Raw genomic sequence first — 20126 nt, forward strand, 5'->3', positions numbered from 1 at the left:
TCCTGCTTTGAGCGGGGGGTTGGACTAGAACAGGGGTCGGTAACCTTTCAGAAGTGCTGTGCCCAGTCTTCATTTATTCACTTTAATTTAAGGTTTCGCGTGCCAGTGATACAGTTTAATATTTTTAGAAGGTCTCTTTCTGTAAGTCTATAATATAGAACTGAACTATTGTTGTATGTAAAGTAAATAAGGTTTTTAAAATGTTTAAGGAGCTTCACTTAAAATTAAATTAAAATGCAGAGCCCCCCGGACCGGCGGCCAGGCCCAGGCAGTGTGAGTGCCACTGAAAATGAGCCTGCGCGCCGCCTTCGGCACCCGGGCCAGAGGTTGCCCACCCCTGGGTTAGACCCTCCTGAGGTCCCTTCTAGGGCAACCAGACAGCAAATGTGAAAGATGGGGACGGGATGGGGGCTAATAGGAGCCTGTATAAGAAAAAGACCCAAATAGCGGGGATGTCCCCATACAATGGGCGCACCTGGACACCCTACACCGGCCCCTGGGCGGGCCAGGCCCGCGGGTAACGTTAACCGCAACCGAACAGGCCACGCTGGGAACCGTAGTTCACAACGGCAACCGCGGCAGGTCGTTACACTCCAACTCCCAGCGTGCCCTGCGCGGCTGGCGGGCGTCACCGTGACGCGTCACTACGCAGCCTCCCGCGTGCCGCCCATGGACTGGGGGTCTCTCGCGCCGGGTTGTCAGGGAGAAAACCGGCCGCCGCCGCCGCTCAGCCTCTGCCATTGGGGGTTCGCAGCCCCGCCTCCGGCGCGGCGGGGAGGGGCTGCGGCTCCCTCCAGAGGCCGCCGGCAGCGGAGCCACGCGCGGCGCCGCCGCCTCCTCCTGCTCCTCCTCCTCGCCGGCGGGTCTGAGGCGGCGGCCGGGCGCTTCCTCCTCCCCGCCCCGCTGTGTCCCCTGGGGTCCCGGTGCCCCCCCCCAAAATCTGTGCCTGCCCCTCCTCCATCCCCGGCCTGGCCCCGCCGCCATGAGCCCTGGGGGCGGCTCATAACCGGCCTCGGCCCCCTCCCTCCTCCGGCGCAGCGAATGCGGCCGGTCTCCCCGCTCCATGCGCCGCGGTGATGCTGCTGCGCCCTCCCTGCGGGTAACAGCGCCCAGCGCCTTCCGCTCCGGCCGGCCAAGATGTGGCAGAGCGTCGGGCTGACGCTGCTGGTGATCGTGGCCACCCTGGCCTGTGTGCTCCTGTTCATGCTGTGCGGTGAGTACGCACCTCTAGCCCTGTGTGTGTGTGTGTGTGTGTCCCTGCCCCGGGCTGCCCCGATCCCTCCCCGCGGAGTCCTCGTCGGCCTTGCCGGGGAAGGGAGGGTCTCGCTCACAGCGCCCTCTTCGCTTGTTTTCAAACATTTGAGCCTTGAAATGTTCCCCGAGCTGAATTCACTGCACTGATCTGAAGTTCACAACCTTTTGGGGAACGTGCTGCTGAACAGTTATGCGCTGCTGATAGGACAGTATTGAGAGCAATAGAAATACCAGTGAATGACTGAAAAAGCTTCCTACTAAAGATAGCTTTTAAAATTAAAAACAAAAAAACCCCAATTTGAGTTTAATTTGAGACTAAAGGAAGGCCCTTTATGGGGTCCCCTAAAAATAGGCACTTAAGGATACTCAATAGGTGTCTGTTGTATTTTAAAAAAAATCAAAGAAACCAAGAGCAGAATTGTGGATGCTCTGTAAGATGCAATCTGTTCAGCTTCCTCATTTTCTTTACACTGCCATGGGAAACGTTGATTGGAAAGCAGACCTTACGTAAAAAGCATGTAACAGGAGTGATGTTGAAAGACTAGGAGTGTTCTATATTATTCAGGCAGGAGGCTACACCAGCATCCTCCTCTCTCTCTCTCCCCATATATAACAGGTAGTAAGAACTTAACTGAAGAGTCTTATTAAATTCTCTGTGTAAATGCTTTTTACCTTAGAAAATAAAATGTATTAAATTGATTAAACATGCTTAAAGGACAGGAGCTTCCTCATCTTAAGTAAAATTTTGACTGAATTTAACAGACGTTTTAATAATTTGGAAACAAGTTATAGACAGAGAATTAGAGCTGTCAATGACTTCGTAGTTGTTTCACTATATTGAAAGTGTACCCGGAGCAGGAAGCTGTTCTTTTCATTGACTTAGGAGTCAGGCATATTTTTATCCTGTCTCACTATATGTACAGGCAATGTAGGTTACACAGGCTATTTACATATTTAGATGAGTTTTCCAGCCAGACAGACCATTTGTTAGTCAGGATAATAAAAAAAACCTGAGTTGTTTATTTTGAACTTGACAGGTGTTAATAATCCCACAATCAACTTAACTGTGTTGAACTTATAGTACAGTAAGTTTTAGAGCAGTGTTTTTCAAACTTTTTTCTGGTGACCCAGTTGAAGAAAACTGATGCCTGTGACCTAGCAGACCTGGGGATGAGGGGTTTGGGGTGTGAGAGGGGGCTCAGGGCTGGGGAAGAGGGTTAGAGTGCTGGAGTGAGGGCTGCTGGGTGGGGCTGGGAATGAAGAGTTCAGGGTGTGGGAGGGGGCTCTGGGTTGGGGCAGGTCAGGGCTCTGGGCTGAGGGTGTAGGCTCCAGGCTGGGGCTGGGGATGAAAAGTTTGGGGTGGAGGAGGGGGCTCTGGGTTTGGGGGGGCTCAGGGCTGGGGTAGGGGATTGGAGTGCGGGGTTGGGGTGCAGGATTACCTCAGGTGATTCCTGGTCAGTGGTGCAGCAGGGGTGATAAGACAGGCTTCCCACCTGTCCTGGCATGGCGGACTGCGCTGTGCCCCAGAAGCGGCCAGCAGCAGGTCTGGCTCCTAGGTGGAAGCGGCTCTGCATAACTCTCACCCGCAGGCCCCACCCCCCACAGCAGAGCCAGTGCCCTGTGGCCCCCCTGCCTAGGAGCCGGACCTGCTGCTGGCCGCTTCCAGGCACAGTGCTGCATCAGAACAGGTAGATTTTAATGGCCGGCCGCTGAGCAAGACGACCCAGTGCTTTGCATTCCACGACCCAGAACTGGGTTGTGACCCGAAGTTTGAAAACCACTGTTTTAGAGCCCTATCCTGCCAAGACTTCACACAGGAGTAAGGGTACTTGTGTTTGAATGTTGGCAGGATTGGACCCTGAGTTTTCTAGTAACATAAGTACAGTAACTCCTCACTTAAATGTTGTAGTTTATGTTCCTGAAAAATGCGACTTTAAGCGAAAACGATGTTAAGCAAATCCTATTTCTCCCATATGAATGAATGTAAATGGAGAGGTTAGATTACAGGGAATTTGTTTTTTGCCATACAGTACAGTACTATAGTTGGGAGGTGCCCCCGCCTTACCCCACACAGGCACAGCCCACTGGTACTGGAGACAATGAGGCAGGTAAGGAGGCTGAAGGTGCTGTAGGCTAGGAAAAGCACATTGCACAGCAGCAGTTTCCCCTACTCTGCAAGCACCAGGGGCGCAGGGCTCAACCCTTTGTCTGCCCATGCCTCCCCTTCCCCCAAGCCCCCACCCTTAACCTGCCTTTTCTTCCCCCCCTCCCCCTTTACTCTGCACGCCGCATCCTCACTCCTCCCCCCTCCCTCCCCTGCCTATTGCCCGCAGCAATCAGCTGGCCTGCAGGAGGCAGGGGGGAAGAGCAAGAACACGGCATGCGGGCTCCCTCCTGCCTCCTGAACACCGCAAGCCGGAGGGAGGGGGGAGGTACGCAGTGTTCTCGGTCCTCCCCCCTGCCCGTGGCAATCAGCTGGCTTGTGATGTTCATGGGGGAGGAGCGAGGACTCAGCACACAGACTCCCCCTCCCTTCCCTGCCTCCTGCCCACAGCAATCAGCTGGTCCGTGGCGTTCGGGAGGCACGGGAAGGAGGGGGAGCCTGCATGCCAAGTCCTCGCTCCTCCCCCATGAACATCGCAAGCCAGCTGATTGCCATGGGCAGGAGTAGGAGGGGGAAGGCGCTGATCCGCAGGGTCTGCAGGTGGGAGGTGTGTGTAGGGGGGAGGGCCTAGGGGAGCTGATAGGGGAGATGCCAGTGTGGACAAAGCAGGCAGCCCAGTGATGTTATAGCGAAGCATTGCACAACTTTAAATGGAGCATGTTCTGTAATTGAGCAAGTACGTAAGATCGAAACAACGTTAAGCGGGGAGTTACTGTAGAAGAGTCTCTGGTAATAACTGTTTTATTGGGTGAAAAATGATTTACCGGGCACTCTCTCCAAGTGCATTGTTTTGGCAAATAGTCTAAATATTTATATTGCCTCTTGCTATAATTCTCTCTCTGTGAGTGTTAAGTCTTCAGCAGTAGATTAATTCTTCCCAGAAAGGACCTAACCCTACTGCCACTGAAGTTAATGTTAAAACTCCCGTTGATTTCAATTGTACTGGTTTGGGCCCAATTTGCCTACATGCCACAATGCTAGTCGCCATATAAATTATTGTAATAGTAATAAAGCTAACTTATTTCCATTTCACTTGAGTCAGGTAGTGACTAGACCAGGGGTCTCAAACGCACTGCCCGTGGGCCGCATGTGGCCCGCAGGGCTCTTCTGTGCGGCCCACCAAGCTCCCTGCGCCCGCCTACCCCTCGGCCTACCACCAGGCCAGGAGTGGGCAAACTACAGCCCATGGACCGAATCTGGCCTGCGGGATTGCTCCCCGTGGTGCCGCAAGCCCCACGCTGCTCCCTTAAGCAGCTGGCAGCACATCCCTTAGGGCTGGAGTGGGAGGGGGGAAGGAGTCAGAGGGCTCCTGCGTTGCCTCGCTTCCCCTGCAGCTCCCATTGGCCGGGAACCGAGAACCGCAGCCAATGGGAGCTTTGTGGGAGGTACTGGAGGAGCAGCAGCAGCAAAGCTGTGTGCCCACCCCTGCTCCCCCAGTGGCCATGGTTCCGGCCGCTTCCTGGAGCGGCGCGGGGCCAGGAGCCTGCCCTGTCCCCCCAGTGTGCACTGCTGCCACCCTGGAGCCACTCTAGGTAAGTAGTGCTGGGCTGCAGCTTGCACCCCACACCCTTCCTGCACCTCAACTTCCTGCTCTGAGCCTCCTGCTGCACCCAGCACCCCCACCCCGTGCTGCACCCCTCACCCCTCTTGCACCCCACACACTAACTCCCTGCCCTGAGCCCCCTGCCGCACCTCACACCCCTCCTGCACCCAACTCCCTGCCCTGAGCTCCCTGCTGCATCCCGCACTTGTCCTGCTTTCCCCGCCGAGCCACCTGCTGCACCCTGACCCCCGCCTCACCCCTCTTTCACCCCACACACCAACTCCCTGCCCTGAGCCCCTGCCACACCCCTCGATGACAGGGAAGGGGCAGCGCTGGGGTGGGGTGGGGCTGGGGGCAGCGAAGGTGGGGGGGTGTCAGTGATGCAGCCCTCAGGCCAATGCACTAGACCTCATGTGGCCCTTGTGGTCATATGAGTTTGAAACCCCTGGACTAGACGCCGTTAGTAAGGGAGAGCCCTTTTTCTATCAGAGCAAAGTTGGTGGGGAAGCTGGGATGTTAAAACTATTCTGGACCTTTTTTCAATACTTTTAATTCACATACAAAACCATAGCATGCATGGCCTAGGGAAGAGAGACTACATGTAGATTCAAATTGCAGAGTTAGCTATGTATGCAAAACGCCAGGAAAACTTTTGCTGAATCTTTTTGTCCATTACAAATACTTCAGAATTTCAGTCATCTCTATGAGTTGTTAAAGTTTCAATTATATTTATCAAATGATGTTTGATAGCAGAGTGAAAAATGGTATTTAGCATTCATTGCTAAAATCACATGTCTAAAATTGTGGGGTTTGGTTTGGGGCTGTGAGGTTTGGTGTGGGGATTTTGTTCAGGAAATCTTGATTTAAATCAATTTTAATCTTGTTTTGCTTTTGTAAATTTTAGTTATTTTCCTAAAAAAAGTTGATTTTCATTAGTTGGTGACTATTAAAACTTGCTGATTTGCAAATAAACATAGCCTTTACACTGATTTGGTACACTGATATGAGACAGACGACCCTTCAAATTCAAACTCCAAAGGTCCACATGAGGAATCTTGGGTGAAGCTTTAATCCAGGAATCCAAAACTGTGTGTCTTTGCATATATTCTTTGTGCCATAATGTACCCTATCATACAGTTTCGTTTAACACTTACCCATAACAGCAACTCATGTCAAACAGTCCAGGAAGTGAGGTTAGGATGAAGTGTCAGGCAAGCTGAACTCTGATATTACTAACTTGGGCATTTGTTGTCTGTACTTGATTTATTTTCTCACAATAGGCACACATTGAGCTACACTGTGACTGCAAAGAGGTACATTTTGATATGTGCTGAAAATTTCTAGTGAACTTTTGACTAGCAGGATGTGGTTTGACTTACATCTTGCCTAAAAAACCCAACCCCAAAACAGACTTAAACATTGAGATAGGGGACTTCTGTGTACTATTTCAGAAGGCTGAATTCAGTTGTAGACAGGAAAGCTCTTAAGACACAAGCTGTTCTTTAATGCTACATTCAGTTGTTTCATAACTCTAATCAATTAATTTCACAGACCTTCAAAGTCTGAGGCCATGTTTACATTACCACTTATGTTGGCTAAACATACGTCGCTCGGGGGTGTGGAAATGCTCCCCCGAGTGACATAAATTTTGCCAGCATAAATGCCAGCTGGGCACAGCGCTAGGGAGCGGGAGAAGCTACCACCACTCATTGGGGATGGTTTAATTATATTGATGGGAGAGCTCCCTCCCATTGGCATAGAAAGGCTACACAAGAGATCTTGTAGCAGCGCCACTGCATGGGTGCAGAGGTCATTTGTACTGTAAGGTCTCTAATGTAGACATAGCCTAAGAGACCTAAACCAATATTGTCTCTTTCAGGACAGTTAAAAAGAAAATACGCTTGCCTTTGAAGTTGTCTTTAAAACATGTTTGTAAAGAGGGGCTAGCAAGGCAATAAATTCTTTTTCTTTTGGGAATGAAATAGGCCTGGACTGTGTTTGAAAAGTTGCACTGAGGGAAAATCAAGCTCAAAGAGCCCTGTGGAGCCAAGCCACACATACTATGTCTATTGCATGTACATGGCCTATGTTACCATAATATTTGAGCCCTTCACAATTCTTTAACATTTATTCCGACAACACTGCTGCGAGGGAGGGTGCTGCTATTGGTCTTTGTGTCCACTCCCCATCTGTAAAATTGGGATCAGGCACAGAGACTATGGCTATGTCTACACTGCACTTTTGTCATCAAAACTTTTGTTGTTCAGGGGTTTGAAACACACCCCTCCCCCCAATGACAAAAGTCTTAACAATGAAAAGCGCTGGTGTGGACAGTGCTTGGTCGGCAGCAGACGCTTTCCCAGCAATGAAGCTACCGCCCCTTGTTGGCTAGTCTCAGAATGATGGCTAGTCCTCGCCCTTTCCCCCACCCTCCAACATTAGTCCAGCTGCAAAATTCAGCTAGGCTGCATTCCATCTCTGGGCAATCCCCCCTCTTATGTCCTGGCCCCCATACTGCCAGTACACAAGCTGTCCGGGGCAACTGGGGGCTTGCCTGGACTCCTCTTTCTTCCTTTCTAGGCCCTTTCCGGGGGCAGGGAGGTTTTCTCAGGGTCTTTTCCCCCACTCCAGCTCCCAGCATGTCTGACCTTCCTTTTGGGGGAAGTCCGCCTCCGCATACTCCTCAGTTAACTTAACTGCGGCCTCCATGGTGCCCGGCTGGTGTCGTCTGACCCAGACTCAAGTTCTCAGGGAGGCCCTGTAAAAACTGCTCCAGGATCACTTGGTCCTGGATTTCCCCTACCATTTGGGTATCTGGCTGCAACCAACAAGTGGCCCAGTGGGTCAACTTTTGGGCGAAGGCTTGGTGCCGCAAACTTCTGCCAGTATTTTCCGCTGACAGCCCTACACAGTCTAGGACGGCCACCTTCACTGCCTCAGTCTTTGGCCTGGTCGTTGCTCAGCACCATATAAGCCACTTGAGCCTCGCTGGTCAGATAGGGAGCCAGCCGTAGGGCCAAGGTTACCCAATCCCATCCAGCGTCCAGGGTTACCCTCTCAAAGGTACAGAGGAAGGCATCCAGGTCATTGGCAGGGCCCATTTTACACAGGTCCAATCCCATTGCATGGTTGTCATCACGCCCCATGGGACTCACCAGTCTCTGGAGGAGCTGCTGCTGCACATTGGCCTGCTCCCTTATAAAGTCCTGCAGGGTTTTCGTCAGGGTGGATTTGATTTAAATTATTATTTAAATCACTAGTCAGTAAGACTTCATTTAATCATGGATTTCTACATAAAAGTGCGTTCTTGTTGGTTGTTATAACCTTAATACATATTCTTCACAGGTAGAGGAACTTCATTAAAATATTCCCAAACTGGGTCTCAGTTATGGCCTGCTGCCATTATAGGTTTTCCCTTCTAGTGAGAGAATGGTATGATTTGAGATCTACCAATGAAGGCTACACTCAGAAAGACCACAAGACTTCTGGAATATGCTGCTCAAACAGTTTCACTTTTGTTTCTACTGAAGATAAATGTGAGAAGGGAGGGACAGGCAGACTTCTCGTTGTCCAGATCTGTTCCACCCCCAACAATCTTCTATTCATTGAACTTTTTGAAACTTTGCACTTTTAGAGAGAGGTAAGGGATTGACTGTGTACACAAATTTGCAGAGGGACAATAGGCTTGAGATCTGTTATTTCTCACCTCTATTATTTCTTTAAAAACATTTTTGCTGTTAACAAGCATGTTACCTCTGGGGAGACAAATCCACAGTTTGAGAGCTGTAAAACTAAGCATCTCTAATGGTATCTTCTAGACTTAGCACTGAGTCCCATTGGGTAGATAGAAAGATTAACCTAAATAATCTATACAGAAGCCCCTGGAACCCCATAAGATTGGGTCCCTAATCCATGAACTATTGGAACTCATTTACAAAACTTTCCTTAACTATTACATGAATATACTGTTTCATACTATAGAATTAATAATCCCTATTCCATGATGTATATTCATGTAATATTCTTTGAGCTATAATGTATCTGAATTAAAACTATCTTTAGATAGATTCTTCCTCAAAAAACATTATCAAAAAAATCTGATTTAAATTAAAAACATATTATTATTAATTTTAAATCATTGATTTTTATCTACCTTGGTTTTCTGTTGCTCCGCTTGCTAGGTGAGTAAGGCCTGCCTCTCTAGCTGGTGGGATTGCTGGAAGGCTTGCAGCACCTTTTGCATCTCCTCCTGCTGCTTCACTACCCACTGCAGGGACCCCTCCATCTCCAGGTCACCAAACTCTTGAGCTGGCTTGAGATCGCAGACAAGCCCCCATGTTTAGCGAGTCATAGTGGGCCCCTCTGGTTTCTGCCCCTACTTCCCTCAGGTTGGTGTAAATACCAGTGCCTTTTATTTATAGCTGTTTCCCACCACCACCTTGCTATCTATGTACAGGTTTTTCACAGTCAAAAACTTTGCCAGCAGCAGACTAGAGGGCCCCAGCCCTTCTGTGCCAAGCTTACCCTAGCCTTTCTCTTCTCTTCTCTGGTTTCCTTCCTGCCAGCCTTTATAGCCCCTGGCTAATTTGGCTGGCAGCTGTTTCTCATTGCCAGACAGGCATAGGGCTCTTCAACCAGCCCCAATCAAGGGGAATGGATTGGGGCTGGAGTGGTGGGCTGTAGAGACTTGCTGGCTGCTGCTTCTCACAGCTCCTGTTGGCTGGGAACAGCGAACTGCAGCCACTGGGAGCTGTGAGGGGCCGTGCCTGTGGACTGTCAATGTCTTACCCTGATGGGCCATATGCAGCCTGTGGGCCGCAGGCTGCCCACCACCGATGTATAATGATTATCATTTGATAATGCTCTTAATATTCCCAAGTATCAGTAGCCTGGGTATAAATGTTTGAATTATAAAGGATGAAATACCTAAAATCTGTCACTAGGCTATCTTTGTAACATCAACATAATATTGCTAGATTGAGACCATTCTCAGTGAGATACTTGAAAATGCTGACAGGCCTCTGTGTTTTTTTTCCATAATCTGTTTTGACTGTCAATTTTCTTCCTGACCACGTTATATCTAAGGAGCAGTTTGTGTCCTTACAAGCATTCAGCAATTCCAGTATAACACCTATGTTTTTAAAGAAACACAATTTAAAAATCACTCTTCTTTGAATCTTTTTATTTAGTATTGCTTCAGATAACACTTCCTTAAATCAGAGATTATGCTGTGACTGAAAGCAATTAGTGAAAAAGGCTTTATCCACTTTGATTACATTATGTGGGGACACTTCCAGGGTTTCCCCTGTATAGTCAGTCAGTTTTACATGTTTAAGTGGGCCTTTTACACAGCAACAAGGGGAGAGAAGCTGTGGGAGAAGAAAATAAGAAAATGTCTATAAAACCTCCACAATTGGCAGTGGCAGTTGGGAGCAGGTGTCACGTACCTCAAAGTATTTCTAACTTTTTTAATATAAATGACTAGATTTCAAATTGACCATCTCTTTAGCATCATGACATTGGCTTTCTGTAAAATCCTGCGCTGCTTTTTAAATCTGTATAGTGATTCAGTATACTTAGCTGACCGTAAATTCTTAGTTGCCCAGTGAGGTCTGAATTGGCTGGTTATCTATTATGTCCAAATTCTTGTCTTAAACTTGAGAGTTTTGTAGATATACAAATGATCATTTATATGATGAATGGCCCAATTCACAAAGATAAAAGGAACACTTATTGTGTAATACTAAGTGATGTGCTCAGGGCTCCACTTATGCTGGTAATCTAGGGTATTAAATACATTTCAGTACTTTTCGTTCATCTTTTAAATGAGCTATTCTAAAGCACCCTATACTATTTTGTGGAAGATGGTAAATATTTTGATGTCTTGTTTTGTGCTGTCTCTAGAATTAAAACTGTACTCTTTATGGTGTGAATTGGCTTTCTTTGAAGGGCTTCTAGGGAAAAAAATAGATAATTTGTGGTCTGTTTTCTCTTTATATATGCTTTTGTAAGGTCTAAAAGTATATTACATCTTTTTAAAAAAATTAAATCTGTCTGATTTAGTGGCAAGAATGAGGACTATTAGAACTGGAGATTCATAGCTGCTTCATAGGTTTTCTTTAATTGTAAAATTCTGAGTTTCATTCTTGTATATTAAATGTACATGAAAATAGAAAACTAGTAGCAATGAGTACAGTTTTAATCCTAGCAATATGTATATTGCTGTTAATTTTCTGTTTCCATTTGACACACTTAGGCTATGGCTACACTTGCACTTCAAAGCGCTGTCGGGGCAGCGCTTTGAAGCGCTAAGCGTAGTCAAAGTGCCAGCGCTGGCTCTCCCAGCGCTGTCCGTACTCCACCTCCCTGTGGGGAATAACGTACAGCGGGGGCTTTGCAGTGCCGCAATTTGCAGCGCTGGAGAGGGTGTGTTTTCACACCCTGCTGCAGCGCTGCGAATTTGCAAGTGTAGCCATGGCCTTAGTGTTTTTTTTCCCCCCTCTCTCTCTCCTGTGAGTAGACACTAACATGCCTTTGCATTGTTTGATTGCTTTTCTATAAGAATTGGGCCAGTGAAGGAAATAGGATTTAACTACAGATTCTGTAGAGCCAGTTGTGGTATGCGTGATCTTAGGGCACAAAAAATAATCTTTTTAAAATCTACCTTTCCAGAGAGAGTTCTCTCTCTCTCTCTCTCATCTTTCACAGTCACTGATTCTCTAGATCTCTCTGTATTGTTGTCATCTTCCTTGATGACTCTTGCGTTATTGTCCACATTTAAAGGATATCTATTATCATTCTCTGGTGACACCTAAAATAAATAATCAGGACTGGTTCTGCTAGTTCTGGGCAAGCAAGATTTTTAAAGGTAATTAAAATTCATATAGGCCAGTGACTTGAATTTGGAATTGACAGGATTTTCCCAGTTTATGACAGGAGTCAAAGTATTAATGATTAACTCTAAGCAGGATAAACTAACATTTCTAATATAACAAATAACACTTTTGTATAGCATAATTTTTCAAATCAGTATCCGTAACATTTACTAAAAATACCTCTGACTAAAACTTGGGGGTGGGTGGGACTGGGGGAGGGCGGCCCGTGTGCTCGGGGGGGTGCGAGTGAGCGGGGCCAGCATGCTCCATACCTGGCTCCGTGCCTCCCCAGCAGCAGCAGAGTTTGGGTGTGAGAGGAGGCAGGAGATTGGGGCAAAGGACGGGGTGAGGCGGGCTCTGGGCGGCTCTTACCTAGGGGCCTCCCCAGAAGCGACAACCTCCCCCTGGCTCAACTGCTAGGCAGAGGTATGGCCAGGCAGCTCTGCGTGCTGCCTCTGCCCAGAGCGCTGGCTTCGCAGCTCCTGTAGGCTGGGAACTGCGGCCAATGGGAGCTGCGAGGGTGGTGCCTGCAGGCAGAAGTAGCACGCAGAGCTGCCTGACCATGCCTCTGCCTAGCTGCTGAGCTAGGGGGAGGTTGCCACTTCCGGGAAGCCCCCCAGGTAAGGGCTGCCCAGAGCCCGCCTCACCCCATCCCGTGCCCCAGCCCCCTCCCACACCCAAACTCCTCTGCTGCTGGTGGGGTGAGGGGTGGGGCGATAGCCTGAGATTGCCCCAGCAGCTGCCGGTACGACTGCCACAAGGGCTGCCTGAGCTACCCCGGAGCCCGGTGCACTGGCTGCTGCAGAATTCACGGAGGTTATGGAAAGTCACGGAATCCATGACCTCTGTGACAAACTTGCAGCCTTAATTATGATGGTAGCATTTAAGAGTCCCAGTCATCGAGGCCCCATTCTTCTAGACACTTTGCAAATGCATAACAAAGAGACAGTCACTTCCTCAGAGAGCTTACAATTGAAGTATATGATTAGAGACAACAGTGGATGCAACAAGCAGAAAGAGGGAGCGCAAGGAAACAATGAGACAATGCTAGCCAACAAGACCAGTGATCACTGTTCAGCAGCTTCCCTAAACATGGTCAAGGTTTTTTTTTTGTAGGCATCATGGCAGAGGAGAGTTTTAAGGAAGGATTTGGGAGACAGTAAGATGGCTTTTCAGATATTTAGCAGAGATCCTTCCATGCTTGAGGAGAGGCTTGGAAGACAGCATAAAGATGTTGGTTTGGAAAATGTAACAATTGGGCATTGAAGACTGGAAACATTGACAGAGCAGAATTTATTCCTGGGGGAATTCTGCATGTGCGCAGAATTCATCTTCCCCGCAGATTTCTTTGCTTTCTCACAGAAAAATGACTTTCTGACAGGGAAGCAAAGGGAAGCTGCAAGAGCAGTCATGCACCACTCCCTAGCAGCGCAGGTACATTGTTTCAGGCAAATGGTAGAGAGGTAAATCACCATGGGGCTGGGGACACCCCACCCAGTGGCTCTTACCCTGAGCCAGGATCAGTTGCTAGTCCTGTCTGGACTGGCGGCAGGAGAGGATGAGACGACTTCTTCCCCTGCAAGGAGTGTCTGGGACTGTGTCAGACCCACCCCCAAGAAACCTCCCCCAGCTGCAGGAAGTGCCGCATCCTCCCCTGCTTCATGCCCCTATCGCTCCTCAACTGTGAGGAGAGGGCTTACTGTACAGGGAACTGCTCCCCCATCCACCCAACCCCCATGCATCCGGACCTCCCATACCCAGAAACCCCTGCCAAGCCTCACTGGGCACATACAGAACCCCCCTAGCCCTCCATACCTGCCCCTCAACCCCACTGAACCTCAACCCCTGCACCTGGAGCCCCCCTCCACCCAGACCTCCTGCCTCTGAACCCCCACCCCTGCACCCAGACCACCCCCCACTGAGCTCCCGGCACTCAAACCCCCACCCTGATGCCTCACCCCGTGCACCACCTTGAACCCCCACACCCAGAATCCCCAACCCCCCCATGCTCAGACCCCTCCGTTGAGCCCCAACAGCCTTCCCCTGGAAGCCTCTGTAGAGTCGCATTGCCCCTGCATCTGGAAACTCTCCTTCCCCTCCCCCGCACGAGCCTCTGTACATCCAGATCTCCCCCCCCCCCCCCCTGGGCTGCCTGCACCCAGATTGTCCCACACAGAATCCTTTCAACCCACACCTGAATTCTTCCCCCCCCCCCCCCAAGCCCCTGCACACTTGGATCCTGCCTGGTCCGCCTGGCGCAGAGGGGCAGAGCCCTAGGGTGTTTCTGGGGCAGGCCCAGGCCTTGTGCTTTGCCAAGGTTGGGTGGCGCCTCACCACTGAGTCCGTGTCCTGGGGATGGGGGGGCTGCAGGCTGATCTCCCACCTTCAGGAAGCCAGTGGCCTGTGCTCCCCACTGCCATGCTGGAGCCTCTGCATTTATTTATTGACAAATAAAATATTGTGCACAGAATTTTTAATTTTTTTGGTGCAGAATGCACTCCGTAGTAAGAATTGAAAGATGACATCTTGATGTCCTATTCAAGATAATGGGTAGATTCGGGGTAGCCTGTGCAGGGCATTAAAAATGAAGTCTTACTACTGTAATTTGCTGTTCTGGTTAAAGAGCACATATTTTAAATTGCCTTTTATAGTCCCTTCCCTGTATATGGAGGTGGGGGTGGGAGGAGCTGTGCAATACTAAATTGTGTTCCCTGATCATTTTAACTTTTCTGTAATGGAATCTTGGAAGGGTAAATGAGGTAGTACCTTGTTTAAGCAAGACTTTTGAACTGAAGAGATCACCTCTTCCAGTTGAAGTATCACTTCAGAATATTTTGAGGGCTAGAAGAATGGAAACCTTGTCAATCTGATTCTAGACTAGAGCTGTGCTTTATACTAAATCTAAATTCTAGTCTATTTATTGAGTGAACAAGTTTAGGCTGGAAATGCTGGGCTTATCTTTTTACAATGAAAAAGCATCATGGTCAGTCAAAAAATGAGAAGGAACCTCATTTTAACACTCAAAGGATGATACCCGTAATTGTGCAATATTCATTACCCCCTCTTGCTATGCTGACATATTAACATTCATAGGGAGCTCAAGTGCTAATCTGGAATTTGAATTTGGCCTCTTCTGGTCCAGAGACAAGAGTTCTACCAGTTGAATCAAATTGAGAACTGTAGATCACTTTAAAATCTTTGGAAAGGGGTAATCCTTTTCTGAGTGCTTGTAAGCAGTTGATGAATGCACTTTTTGTAGCCTGGGTTTTTGTATGTTGGAAAAATTATTGTATAACAAACGAGTAACTCTTTGGTTTTTGTCTCCCATAGGTTGGTATGTGGTGTGGCAACTGTTTTTATCTAAATTCAAGTTCCTGAGAGAGTTGATAGGAGACACAGGATCCCAGCAGGGGGATAATGAGCCTTCAGAGTCTGAAGCTGAACAGGAGACTCCACTCACTCCACAGAGAGGTAGACAGAAATCAGCACGACAAAGAAGGGCACCAGCAGAAGAAGCAACTTAAAAAGAGCCCTCTGGGCATTCATTAGTGACCTATGAACAGATTAAACACTTCTGCTGCACTGTGTGATTCAGCGGTTTGGTTTTACTGAAAACAATGGACTGCAAAAAAACAAATATCTGTGAACCTTTACTTTTGGATTTCAGATATACACTACTTTAGTGGCGGTTCAGGAAGGGCTTTAATGGTAAGCCATATAGAACTAGAAAAAATAAGGTAGGGGGAGAATCTCTCAGCTTGAAAAAGGCTGAGCTGCTGTAGCTCCCACCCCTGCAAATGGATGCTGTTTCCTGGTCCATAGGCCTAGCCTTTCCATTAGTCTGAACATGGTAAGCATCTCAGACTTGAAGTGGTTGCTAACTTATTTTTATTTCACAGCACTGCAACTAGTTGTAGTAAAATTTAATTTTATTTCTGTATTTCATTCAGCTATATAAATATATATATTCTTCAATTTGTCAATGCATGTAAACTTGAAAGATGTTCAAAGGATATCCTGCTTGCGCGGTATTCTAAAATGAGGTTTAGTAACCTTTTCTATACATGAGAGAATTCGTACTAGATACACATGATGTGGAGGTTGTAACTATCTCCTTAAAGAAAAACATAATCAGGTGACCATACCTGGTTTCCTGGTTTTGACACAAGAAGGGTTACAGGTAAAACTATTCTGCTAGACTTCTGTGTTGTATCATCTGAACCTCTAACTCCATTTTTACTGGAGATGGGAAGGTGCAGTGTGGGTTAAGTATCTTCACTGTTCAGTATCCTAAAGTGGCAAGCACAGTTCTAACTCAGTTTAAAATGTAAACATTTTTACATCAGGTATTTGGTACCAGATTTTTTTTTCTGGCGCCACTTATTATGAAGAAATTGTGACCAATTTGGTGGACACCACTTTAATAGTGTTGTTGTAGCAATGTGTTTAGTACCTCATGTTTGGTGGTGGTTACTGGTTTTATCAGCAGTTTAGCAGATTCTCCCAGTTCTTCAGTACCTGAATTGTACTCCAGGTGAACATCCTTTATCTTAATTTTATTTTTTTGCATTGTACTTCAAGAAAAATTAAATCTCTCATTGCAGCAATCTAGCAACTTTAAACTAGTGTTTGATATGTATCAAACAAGGAAGAATAAGCAGGTGCTGCCTCTGAAGGGGTATGTTGAGGGATGAAGCTACAAAAAGAACAGTGTCTGTGTTTTGGGACAGGCTTATCTGACTTCCTTTCATAAACTTTGGATGCATTTGTTGATTTGTTTAGTTTCTCCTTAGTGGTTTTCCCTGCATTCAGATTCTGCCCTACAGGAAAATGTCTTAAAACTACCAACTATGAAACCTATTGGTGGACAAACTCTCTTGAACCTCTAGTGACAATAGCAATGCTTTGCTCTTTGATAGAATAGACTCCTATATCTGGGAGAAGGGCACATTTTTACAGCCTTTATATTCTAATTTATCTGTGGATATTGTTTGAAAGCTAATGTATTAGGATTTGAAGATGACAGTATTCACTGAAATATACCACAAACAACTGACAAACATTCTTCCTGATGTGTCAGTGTTAAAATATGTAATGGATGTCCTGATCCTTCCCTGCAAATTCTATATTCTTTCTTTGTTTACCAGCATGTATGTATAAGCATGCTTTATTATGGGATTACACTTTCAAGCATGGTTACACATCAGTTTGCACATATCCTCTAAACACATGTAAAACCTATTAATAGTTTTTCCTATTCCATACTTCTTACTGGTGAGACTGGGAACTGGAAATGGCTATTGATTAAGGTAATAAAATCCCCATTGTATTCAAACTGATCAACAACATTGTTTCCTTTTCCTGCTTTTTGAAGTGTTTGCCTTTAGGACATACTCAACAGTATAGTCCAGTTGATGTACAGTATACCTTCAACCTAACTGTTCTAAGCAGATTTTGCAGCACTTTTCTTAATCTTTTCATTAAGAACATACATTTTGTACACTCATTAATTTTAGTCTGCAAAGGGACTATAATCTTGATATAAAGCATTCATACTATATGTACATTTCAGTTCTAACTGAAATATAAGTACACATAGGAACTAAACATACAGCAAAAAGCTGACATTTCTAATCTCTCCTGCTGAAAGAGAGAATGGAAACCCACAGGCAGTCTCTAATTTCAACAGCTGTGAAGAAATGTGAAGTTACAGCAATACAGATACCTAGCAAGGTAGCACTCAGAAGTCCTTGTGCCTCATGCCTTGAGTAAGTTGATGAGGGAAACCCATGTAAGTTTCAGTGCTGACACTTTTATCTGGAAGTATGCGATAAAATGGAAATTAAAACTAATGAATATAGAACTCTGGGAAGCAAGTTTGTCCTGCCTTTCTGACCAACCTTTTTTTCCCTCACCAAGTGTACATTTCCCCCAAATGGAGTTCATCTATTCTGTCATTTTGTGAAAAATAGCCAACACTATTGTAGTAATAATGCTGATGTGACCTACTTGCCAGTAACACTAAATCCACCTATAACATTACATTCATGCTCCTAGTAGCAGCATGACAACGAGGTTTATATTATAAAGATAGTATGAGTTGGGTAGCTGTGGTAATGAAGATGTCAATGTATAATATGAATAGGAGAAAATAAAAAGGGTTTTCTGCACATGTCCCGTGTGGAAACTTCTGCGTATTGGGGTTTTACACACACCTGTAAAACAAGGGCGTATTTATGTGAAAGTGTGCATGTGACCAGGTCCAAGGTATTAAGTTTTACCAGTCCAATAGAACTCATGTTCTTGTCTTCAGAATATTTTGTTGGACCTTTTTTAACAATATACATCTAAAGTATTTTAGTTGTAGCTGAGCACTTAGTTTTTAATTAAGTAATACAATTCTAAAAAACCTTTTTGTAAGGCAAAAATATAAATGACTGCTTTCATCTTTGTTTTAATTAGATTTATTTTTAAATATATATGCCTTATTACAACCATTCTACTGAATATACTTGTTGGTTTTGGTCGATTAATTTAAAATATATTCATATCACTTTTGTGGCAATGGTTGATTGAGCAGCAGCAATCTGCTTTGTTTATTAAACACTTTATTTGAAAAGGCTACTGCCAGGGATTGTAGAACAAGCACATAATATAGGCTGGTTGAAAAGAGTAGGTAAATAATGGCTACAAATTCAGGAGAAAACTGAAGACAGTTGCATTCTTGTAGGATTTTTTTTATGAATATTGCATAATTCAGACCTGTTAGAAAGCCATTATGATTTTTATCATGGTTATTTAACACCTGCCCACAAGGCTAATTCTATGCAGTTCATTCATTAAGCACTGCTGCTGTAGCTATTTGCAGTAAATGCTATATACTGTGCTGCAACCAGTGTGCAATTTGCTGCTTAACGTTAGGTTTACACTGACCTAGACCTGTGTATGTTTCAACTTCAGTTTGTTTGGAAACAACCAGAATAAAAAATGTGTTTAATGTAGTCATTTGCGTCTTCAGTGTTAACTGTTAAAAGATACTGTATCTAATGCTTATGTGGTTTGTCTGTATTCATCATGTTAACTGTTCTTTTAAACTGACTGCACAGATAACTTAACAAAAACAAAATAAAATAGACTTGATATGAGAACTCTTTTGGTATGAGTTAATATTTTTGAAGGAGTGTTGGTATCTCATTTGCAAAGTATTATGGTGGCTCTTTAGTTTGAGTGCAGAACACTGTGATTAAACCCAACGGTCAGATTTCAGCTGTTATAATGGATGCAAATACTTTGAATCTATAAAAATAGCCAACTGCTTAATTAAAAAAAGTAATCTCTAACTTTTAAAACAATAAATATTCCCTCAAATTAGAAATTGACACCTCACTTATCTGCAAAAATGGACTAATGCAATGCAGTGACATTGCACTTTTGAGGAAAGATGGTTGTTCCAGAGCAGCTCTGATACTTGGATTTCCTTGCCCCCAGTCACCTATTTTCAAGTCTAGGGTGCGAGGAGAAACTCCACTGGTGCTGCTGATCTGTGACCTACTCCCCGCAGTGGAAGAGCGTAAAATATCCATAGTGATTCCTTTGGATTTGTTAGCAGTCTTTGACACTGACCATGAAAGATATGGTGACTTTTCTTCAGTCTCTAGCAGGATGCATAGAAAGACTCTTGAGTTAACTCCACTCCTTTATCTGAGCAGCCCCATGAAGGGAGTGGACAGTTTTTTCTTCCCTACAGGCACTCTTGTGTGGGGTGCACTGCATTACAACTTGTCTTCTGTACTGTCCATGTGTGTGGAGAATCCAGTTAAAGTATTGTGTGGGGTTTTGGAAAGAGGTTTCTTTTGGCTCAGTATACAAATTTGTTTGTCAACTTTGTCTTACTCTACATTAGTGTGGAGAGTTGTGTGTGTTAATATAAAGAACAGATAATACTAAGTCTATAAAAGTTTGAAAATATTTTTTAAAATTGCTTTAGTGTATATGGGCCAAGACATTCATGTATTTTGCAACTTCTGAATTGGTCACACAATTCATTCCTTCTCATGGAATTGGTGCTTCAGAATCTAAACTCATTTTAAAAAACTTGTTTTGTTGTAATGATTGTGAATTAAAACTTTCCAGTTGAAAACAGAGTGTAAATTGATACTATATTGTCTTCCTGAGTCTGCAGGCAGCCTGAAACAATTGAGAAAGGATCATTCCCAGTGGATTGTTAATTCTGAAACCTAGGTCTTGAAAGCTAAGCACAACTGGTGGTTTTCAGGTGCTGTGTATGTGG

The 20126-nt window shown here is 45.7% G+C and overlaps 1 protein-coding gene across 2 annotated transcripts; it reads left to right on the forward strand.

Annotated features, from left to right (window-relative positions):
* Positions 1 to 697: 697 nt before the first annotated feature.
* SMIM13 (small integral membrane protein 13) lies at positions 698 to 18984 on the forward strand. Of its 2 annotated transcripts, none has more exons than XM_039526647.1 (2): positions 698 to 1213; positions 15167 to 18984. In XM_039526647.1, exons 1-2 carry the CDS (start codon positions 1138 to 1140, stop codon positions 15358 to 15360), a joined length of 270 nt encoding a protein of 89 aa, XP_039382581.1. In that variant the 5' UTR covers positions 698 to 1137; the 3' UTR covers positions 15361 to 18984. The 2 variants fall into 2 exon arrangements, 1 of the variants encoding a protein (XP_039382581.1); XR_005594773.1 differs by lacking the exon at positions 698 to 1213 and adding an exon at positions 12755 to 12995 and having other exon boundaries at positions 15167 to 15305.
* Positions 18985 to 20126: the final 1142 nt, after the last annotated feature.

Source organism: Mauremys reevesii, linkage group 2 (genome assembly GCF_016161935.1).
Source record: "Mauremys reevesii isolate NIE-2019 linkage group 2, ASM1616193v1, whole genome shotgun sequence".
NCBI classification, from domain to species: domain Eukaryota; kingdom Metazoa; phylum Chordata; order Testudines; family Geoemydidae; genus Mauremys; species Mauremys reevesii.